A 10,000-nucleotide genomic window follows, 5' to 3' on the forward strand; every position below is an offset into this window, starting at 1 on the left:
TTTCTATAATTTAAAGACACATTTGCATGTTCACGATTCTCTGATCTCAGTTAATGGTTACAAGACTCGTAGCCAAACAAATAAAATGTCATCTTTATTTTTATGATTGTTTTATTTTATTAATACATTTTTATTTTAAAATTGATTAACTTTACTTTGACATTTTGATGATTTCATTCATTTTTAAATCACATGACATTCAGGTGAACAAACTAAATAAGTGGTTTATTTTGATTGTTTATTTAAAAAGTAATTTATTTAAATTTTACTTTTTTATTATTTCATTAATTTTTTGTCACATGAACAAATAAAATATTTATGAATAAAAGCTTTTTATTTAGCATTTTATATTGATTGTCTTATTTTACAATGAAGTATTTTAATGATTATTTTGTTAGATACTGTAACATGAACTGCAAAATAATATAAAATATAATATAATACAATTATAAATTGAATATAATAAAAGTACTGTTTTTATATTATTATTTTTTTAACTATAAAAATTAAGAAATACATTATTATTGTAAAGATACAGTTGAACTTCAAAAAGAAAAAAGATAATTATATTAATAACTGTATTTTACACTAAAAGTTGCAATACAGAGGTCTTCATTTCTTCACTTTCACATGTTGAACCATCAAGATTTTATTAATGTTTTTGGAAAACCTTTCAGTCTGTGTTTAATTGACAGGTTTATAAACACTTCTTGTTACAAATCTGGTTTCTGCTGAAAACTTATGTATATATAAATGTTGGAAATTATGCAAATATGAAAATAAAAACCCAGTTTTTTGCAATTTAAGAATGGCAATAAACCATTTTGTGCTTTCAATTTTATTTTGATTAATTGTGCATCCCTATTTATTTATTTTAATTGTACATTTCTATTATTTATTTATTTTAGCATGCTCAAAAAGCATTCTTTGTGTCTTACCCTGACGGCGAGGCCGGCGGGCGTCAGCTGCTGTGTGTTGCGTTCGTTAAGACAGTCCTCGCCCATTAACGAGGTGAGGTGCTGCAGGCATTCGGCGTGACCCTGAGCCGCAGCCACATGCAGCAGGTTGCTCCCGTCCTCGTCTCGGATGCGCTCCAGATTCTCCGCCGCGAAGTGAGGCTGCAGACACACAATGATGAGAATCACAATGTTCTTGATATTTACACATCTGTGACCCTGCAGCACAAAAGCAGTCATGAGTAACACAGGTATATCTGTAGCAATAGCCAACAATACATTGTATGGATCAAAATTATACATTTCTCTTTTATGACAAAAATCATTAGGATATTAAGATCATGTTCCATGAAGATATTTAGTCAATTTCCTACCATAAATATATCAAAACTTCATTTTTGATTAGTAATATGCATTGCTAAGAACTTCATTTGAACAACTTTAAAGGAGATTTTCTCAATATTTAGATTTTTTTGCTCCCTCAGATTCCAGATTTTCTAATAGTTGCATCTCAGACAAATATTGTGCTTTCAGATGATGTATAAATATCATAACTGACATTTAACTGACAAATAACTGACCCTTATGATTAGGGATGCATTGATCCGATACTCAGTATCGGTATCGGCTCCGATACGGTCATGTTCTGCGGATCGGGTATCAGTCAGACGAGACCGATCCAAATCTGATATTGTGCGTATACTATTCTGTGTTATTGTTGAGCCCCACGAAAGCATAAAAACATTAGAAAGCACCATAAAGTTTTCATACACTATATTTCAAGTGTTCTGAAGCTGGTCCATAGTTTAATCTGAGGTACAGATGAATATTTAAGTCTTTATCAAACGATAAAGCGTTCAAACTGTGTCTCGTTCGGTTTCTACAGTCAAACTCTCTTCAGACCGCACAGTTACTGAGGTTTAAAACTGTTAAAAGAAAAGGCTTAATAAACTCACACACAGATTTAATACACTACGCATCAATGTCTCTTCTCTTGGTACTTTGGATGTTTCTATGTGGACTCAGAGAGCTGTGCTGTGACTCCGAGTCGCTTCAAGAGCATCATTCAGCACGAGACGCTCATAAGCACTTTCTGCTGCTCTGTATCGGAGCCTTACTTATAATACTTTTGCTCAGTGAAAGATTATTAACAGTCTTTCTTGTTCGGTCCTATCTATCATATGTTGCTGCCTTCATTACTGTGCTATAGATTTAAAAGAAATATATTTTAATTTTATAGTAGCCTATATATTTATATATAAATGTATTTGCTTGTTGTTTCATGAATGTATTTGACAACAATTCAAAGAGCGATGTGTATAATTTCAGATTTAGTCCTACACATTCACTTTTAATTGTAAATGAAAATGTTTCACTAGGTTTTATCAAACTATTGTGCACCCATGAGTTTTCTAGAGTATCTTTTGCTGTATTATAAACCAAGTTTATAATAGTATTTTTGTCATAGATTATGATTATATATTTTTTCATTTGTTATTTTTCATTAAAATGATGTTATCTATATGTAGCAGATTGTGTTTAACACACAAAAGAGTAAAACACACAGAAGTATAGAAATTCTACATCGATTTAAAACAAACAAACTGCGCTGGTATCGGATCGGATCGGTAGATACTCAGAATTTTCAGGATCGGATCGGATCGGTTGTGAAAAAATGCAATCGTTGCATCCCCACTTATGACTGGTTTTGTGGTCCAGGGTCACATATGAGGTCACTCAAAAGCAAGTTTCAGAACTCAAATCTAACTCCCCAGTTTAACTCTGAGCCACTTTCTCTTTTTCAGAAAAATCAATGTAATACATTTTTGTTCAATAATATTTTTTCTTTTTCATTTTGTATTTTGAGAAGATTTTACATTACCAATGAATATTTATATAATAATTATGAAAAAAAAATTCCCATAATTTTTCTCTCTCTCATTTTTAGAATTTTTTTTTTTTTTAATAATTAATGCATTATTTCAGGCTAAAATAGAAACTAGCTTTTTTTCAGCATTATGGTTGTTTTGTAGGTCGCACATTTTGGCGTTATGTCTCTATTTATGTCTCCTGCCTATCTAGTGTTTCTATCACAGTGTTTTGATCTCGAGTATCAAAACACACGACTTGCTGGCTACAGTGTAATGAAGCCAGCCAATCACAGCAGTGGGCGTTTCTGCCCGAGGACAGAGAGTGAAAATGAGGATGGAAAATGATCATTTTTATAAATATCAGAGCAAAAGAAACAGCACGCTTTCTAAATTAACCTCCAGAAAATCATATCAAAATCTGAACCTGAGTTAATGACGGAGGAGATGCTCTTACCAGCAGTGAGATCTGTCCTTCTCTCACGATGTTCAGGATGTTCTGCATCTTCTTGTTTTCCTCGTCGGCTTCTCCAAACGTTCTCCAGGGCTTGTCCTGCCTCGGAGGAAGAGGGCAGGTGCTCGGGCCGCCATCGGCTTTGTCGGACAGAGGTGTGTCCGGCTCTGATCTGTGAGCGCTCTGTGCCCGGAGACTGTCCTGATCCGCCGGCTTGGGCTTCCTGAGGTCGGGCCAGCTGACGGGCGAGAGAAGGCTCTCTTTAGCGGCGGCGGCGCTCCTCTTCTCAGACTTGATGTACGGCACGTCCAGGATCTCGTCCATGTCCAGGTCGTAGTGCTCCAGCTCTCCGAACAGCGGCAGGCCTCTGTTCTTGCTGGCCTCGGCGCTCTTGCCCTCGGTCTCCGGGTCTGACTCCTGCGGCTGGTGTTTGAGCGGAGACACGCGCTTGACCGGACGGAACTTGCTGTAGACGTCGGCAACGCCGGTGGGTTTGATTCCCGCTCCGCCGGACGCCGCGCTGCGAGCCCAGTTGATGGACGGAGCTAAAACACACCAGAGCCAACCGTCATCAACATCTTAAACACTGAGGGGAAGATAAGAATCTGACTCTAAACGAGCTGCGTTAACAAGTCAGGTTTATTTCTATTGTGCCTTTTTACAGCAGACTGTTTCTACACTAATAATTAAATCAAAAATGTAATTTTAAAATAAAAACAAACAACCTGTGGCAACCTTTCATTGATTATGTAGACAATTTTAATCCTTTTATTGATTTGAATTGACTTTACTTTTATTTATTTTTAATCTCTCTAAGTGTATGTATATCTCTCTCTCTCTCTCTATATATATGTTTTATATATTTGATGTTTGATTGATGTAGACATGTATGCACTGATTTTTATTTATTATTTTATCTGTAATTCCTTTCTGAATTATTGGACACAATGAGCAATGGGGATTGGTTAATGAGGGTTGGGGGATTGTTAAATGATATATATATATATATATATATATATATATATATATATATATAAAAATCAATAAAAATATTAAAACCAAAACAAACAACCAAAATAAAACACTGACTAAAATTTAATAAAAAAGTAAAATAAAAAATGTAAAAATTAAAAAATAATGAAAACACAAATAATTATTTAAATAAAAACAGACTGTTACTAAGCAGCTTAACAGCAATAAATAAGAAAACAACAGAATCAATGATTCTATAAACTGAAATTAAGTTGAAATGAATCATTTTAAAATAAAAACAAACCATCAAAATAACTCACTAATTCTTAATCCAGATTCAGTTGTAAAGCAGCTCTACAGGAGTCAATACACACAGGTTTCCTACATATTTCCATACTTTTCCAGACTCAAATTTCCAAAGCTCTCAGTAATTTTCAGACCATATTCAACATAAATGCTTCATAGAGCATTATTTTCAGCATTAACTTTGGTAGATAGTACAGTCATCTGTAAATATTATTATTTTCATTGATTTTCTCTAAGTGACATTAACATACAGAGCCCCTAAAATAAAAATATTATTTAAAAAACAAACAAACTAGTATTTTACATGCACACAAGAAACTTTTATTTTTTGCATGGGAATTTTTTGCATGCTTACACAGTAGTTTCTAGTTTTATATAAGCTATTTCCTTTGTGCATCACTGCCATCTTACTATGAATAAAACAAGAGCATGGAGGCACATGAATTAATAGAGATCTACTTGCTCAAAATGTGTCTTTTCTTATGGTAGTACCTCTAACATCAGCCTAATATCTAATTTAACACATCCTCCGTGATGAAAGGGGCTGATGGCATAAAATCTGCCAAGTTCAAGGGTTTATAAAAAAGACTGGTACTGTAAAAAAAAAAAAAAAAAAAAAAAGTGTGGAAAATTGGACTTTCGTGAATGTCAAGGTCTTAGGTCTCTTTAACACATTCTATTCGGTGTGTATTGTCTTATATGAGATGTTAAATGATTTCTCATGCTCACATAAAAGTCTGTACATATTTTATTTGTGCAAAAGTCCTTGAGGCTATGTAATATGGTGCTAAGAATATTGTGGTTAGAAACATAAAATGCTTATAACCTGCATTTTGCATAATAAAAAAGTGCATCTTGAATTCATTCAGTCGTATTTTGACTTTGACGCCTCGTACAATACATTTATTTTCATTCAATTCTTCATTTCCTATTATATATTTAAAAAAAACTAAATAGGGGCAAAAGTTTGAAAACACATTTTCCATACTCTGATTTCTTTTTTCCACACTTTTCCAGACCTGGAAAATACTTAAATCAAATTCCATACTTATCCAAACCGCGTAGGAACCCTGAGACAGCCTGCAGTGTGTGACCGCTGAAAGCATCTGATTAACACATGAACTCGAGAATGAAGCTGGTACCTTGTCTCTCGTCGTTGGCTCCATCGTGTCTCCGGCACAGCTCAGGAATGCTCTTGGACGAGTACTGAGACAGGAGACATCAGACGGGTTAAAGATCATCACACACTGATGCTATGAACATTACCCATGAGATCTCATGCTGAAGGAATGATGGAAAATGATGCTGTTCCTGTAGCTCCACTGCTCACATTAACAAACTCATGAGACCCACTCAACCAAACCTTGAATTAACCGAAAGACAAACGAGCACAGAGCCATGCATCAGGAATAAAGACGTAAACTCTATCTGAGGAATGCATATTTAATGTGTAATATACACATTAATCTAGAGCAGCGTTTCTCAGAAGAGCTGATGGAAAGCTAATAATAAAATCATAAAAAAAGGGGAAGTTGAAAAAATAAAATAAATAAAACATTTTACTTCAAATTAAATTAATAAATAAGTTTTAAATAAAAAATAAATAAACTAAAACAAAAAAATTTGACTAATCATTCGTAGAAATGACATGTTAAAATAAATATTTTTTATAATGAAAGTCCATTGAAGTCCATTATATGAAGAAAAATCCTGGAATGTTTTCCTCAAAAAACTGAATTTCTTTTCGACTGAAGAAAGAAAGACATGAACATCTTGGATGAGATTTTATCAGGAAATTTATATTCTGGAAGTGAACCAATCCTTTAAATTGTAATTAAAATAAATCAATTAAGGTAAAAATAAATCAAAACATTTATAAAGAATATGAGTGCATGTCATGTGAGCATTAACTGACATCAGAGAACCGTGAACATGCGCATATGCTGATCAATTATTCAAATATTAAAAATCTTAAGGGGACTTTGAGTAAATATTTCAGCCCAATGGGGTTCAGCTGATGATTAATTAATCTGGGTGATTAATAAACTCACAGGTAAATCATCAGTGAAGTCAATCTCATCCAGATCCAGGTATTCAGGAACGTCCATCTTCAGTCAGCATTCTGAGAACACACACCCACACACACACACACACACACACACACACACACACACACACGCGCACACACACACTCCATCATCACAGGATCAAACACCATCTACTGTACTACACTCATGTGACGTCACTCATAGTGGATTAGAGACACAAAGGAGTGGGCGGGGCTTGAGCTCATCCGTCAGCACGGGATTGGATGGTGAGTGTGTGGGCGTGGCTATCAGATCTGAATGTTGAGTTTAATAAAAATATAACTGAGTATCTAATTAACCACTGGTCAACATTAACCAGCAGATGACACGAGGTGAAAATTAAAGTCGTTTCAGAGTTATTAACACTATGATGAAAAATCATGAAACATTTATTGTGTCCAGAATAAATGATGAATCAGTCAATAAGAGAAGAATCATGAAGAACCGAGTCACTGCTGCTCATGATTCACATCAAACACAATGAATCGAGAACTGAGCGAGAAAAACAGACTGATGGATCTTCATGATGAAGATGAAGATGACGAAGATGCGTGTGTCTGTCAGTGTGTGTACAGTGTGTCTCTGTGAGTGTTTATCTCTGTCTGCTGTCTATTGTTTCTAGCTTTAGCTTTAGCTTTAGCATCTCTCAGATGATCTCCTCTCTCTCTCCGTGTTTCTCCGGTTTCCCGCCGGTGTATCGTGTCCGGTGTGTTTGTGTGTGTCGTACCTCGTTCCCGCTGCTGTCTGTCGCCGTTCCGCTGATTGTCTGTCGGTGTTTCTGATGAAAATTAACGGATCATCTGAAGAATGTGGCGCGAGCGCGCGCCTCCCTCAACCTCCTCAGCGCGCGCGGCCCCGACACACACGCGCAGATACACACACAGACCAGCAGAGGGCGACACTCTCTCTCTCACACACACACACACACACTCTCTCTCTCACTCACACACACACACACACTCTCTCTCTCTCACACACACACACACACTCTCTCTCTCTCACTCACACACACACACACACTCTCTCTCACTCACACACACACACACACTCTCTCTCTCTCACACTCACACACACACACTCTCACACACACACACACTCTCACACACACACACACACACACTCTCTCTCTCTCACACACACACACACTCTCTCTCTCACACACACACACACACACACACACACACACAGTTCTGTGACTACAAACTCAAACCAGCATGAATCATTTTACTTAATAAAAAAGGTTTCGTCAGGATTTGACTCACATCTGAGGAACATGTCTTTTAAGTATAAAAAGTCTAAATAAACACATTTACTTACATTAGCTCTTTAAATGGGGACATATAGGAGAGCATAAGTCTAAGTGGACGGCCATGACATGTGGAGTCCCACAAGGCTCAATTCTAGCACCGCTCTTGTTTAACCTGTATATGCTCCCACTAAGTCAGATCATGAGGAAGAACCAAATTGCCTATCACAGCTATGCTGATGATACCCAGATTTGAAATTCCTGGTTTTATTGTTGTGATTATGATTATTTTAATTCCTTTTATGTAAAGCACTTTGAATTACCATTGTGTATGAAATGTGCTATATAAATAAACTTGCCTTACCTTAACTAAATAATAACATTAATAAATTGTAGATTAATTTGAATTAAAAATGACTTCAACATGAGGACGTTTTGGAAGCTTTGTCAAATTAATTCACTTCTGGGTACAAATTTGTCTCCAAAATATGGTTAAGAATGTAGAAAAACACATTAAAGCAAACACAGACCTTATGAAGGTGTGAGTTAGGGAAAAAGACTAAGTAAAGACAGATGTATAACTGCACACTCACTTATGTGTTTGTTTTTTGCCAATGTCTCAGCCTTGTCAAGGTACCAGGTAAAAGACTTGTTGCTGAAATGTTGGTTAAATATGGAATTTTTAAGTGAGAATGCAGTGCATCTACCTTTATTAAGTAGGTACACACACACACACACACACACACACAAACGTACTGAACACACACATTCATATTCCCACAGCGCTGATGATCAGTTGCATTCCTCTTCATTCAATTAATAAGAACACATGAAAATTAAGAAAACATATTCTTATCTGCGTTTATTCAAGTTTGTGCCTCCTAATCTAAAGTGATTTATAATATCAATAGCACCTTTAAAAGGCTGAAAATATAAATATAAACAGAAATCTGAAAACGCCTCTTATTAAACGTTCTTTTTTTTTGCACACATCACTAAAACTAAACCAAACTATTTGTAGAAGCATTGCGATTAACATAGATATTAAGTTGAAAACACCTTTGACTCTTTAAAAATAAAAGGCGAGATAAAAACACTAGATGGAGTTTTATCAGTATTTTACACTAATAAAGACAAACTGACTCAATACTGTAAGGCTTCGCTGTGAAACTATCACCCAGCTAACAGAGAACGTTCCCATAATGTTTCTTAAAGGTTATGTGAACGTTAGGGCAAATCATTCTTAAAATGGTTCTTATAACATTATTAATATTTAATATGCATTCTCTTAAAGCTGAGAAAACATTATAGAGCAATGTTCTCAAAACGTCCTTATGATGTTATCTACGTTCTCAGAACTTGCTCAGAACTGTGTTCAGTAACAACAATAGAATGGAACAGATTGGAGTGTTCCTCTAATATTTGAATAACCAAGAACAAAAACATTCTTTAAATATAAAAAATGGATGATTTAAATGATGAGAGAACATTCAAATGTAACGTTCTCAAAATGATAGAATGGAACGTTTCACTAATGTTTGCTCAACCAAGAAGAAACATTTTGTATGTTTAAAAAACACTTTGAAATAATGTTTTCATAATTTGTGAACTTGGAGCACAAAACCAGTCATAAGATTTTGTGAAATTGAGATTTATGCATCATCTGAAAGCCGAATAAATAATCTTTCCATTGATGTATGGTTTGTTATGATCGGACAATATTTGTCTGAGATACAACTATTAGAAAATCTGGAATCTGAGGGAGCAAAAAAAATCTAAATATTGAGAAAATCTCCTTTAAAGTTGTTCAAATGAAGTTCTTAGCAATGCATATTACTAATCAAAAATGAAGTTTTGATATATTTACGGTAGGAAATTTACTAAATATCTTCATGGAACATGATCTTAATATCCTAATGATTTTTGGCATATAATTTTGAAATGTATAATATTGCTACAAATATACCTGTGCTACTCATGACTGCTTTTGTGCTCCAGACACACATTTAATGGAAATGTTAGGAAACATTCTCAGAACATGTTTTTGTTAGCTGGGTAGATGCATCGGATCAGATCTGTTCCTGTCATAATTCTGCGTTATTATTTTCACA

The 10,000-nt window shown here is 35.0% G+C and overlaps 1 protein-coding gene across 1 annotated transcript in view; it reads right to left on the reverse strand.

The window, feature by feature from the left end:
• The window catches only part of sncaip (synuclein, alpha interacting protein), a 23,549-nt gene extending 16,038 nt beyond the window's left edge, over positions 1-7,511 (reverse strand). The window contains exons 1-5 of the mRNA XM_079384777.1: positions 7,371-7,511; positions 6,608-6,678; positions 5,699-5,762; positions 3,282-3,823; positions 939-1,118 (exon numbers count right to left, since the gene is read on the reverse strand). Coding sequence (XP_079240903.1) covers positions 939-1,118; positions 3,282-3,823; positions 5,699-5,762; positions 6,608-6,664 — 843 coding nt within the window. The 5' untranslated portion in view covers positions 6,665-6,678; positions 7,371-7,511. The remainder of the gene's footprint in view (positions 1-938; positions 1,119-3,281; positions 3,824-5,698; positions 5,763-6,607; positions 6,679-7,370) is intronic.
• Positions 7,512-10,000: the final 2,489 nt, after the last annotated feature.

This window comes from Barbus barbus, assembly GCF_936440315.1.
Source record: "Barbus barbus genome assembly, chromosome: 29".
Taxonomy (NCBI): Eukaryota; Metazoa; Chordata; class Actinopteri; order Cypriniformes; family Cyprinidae; genus Barbus; species Barbus barbus.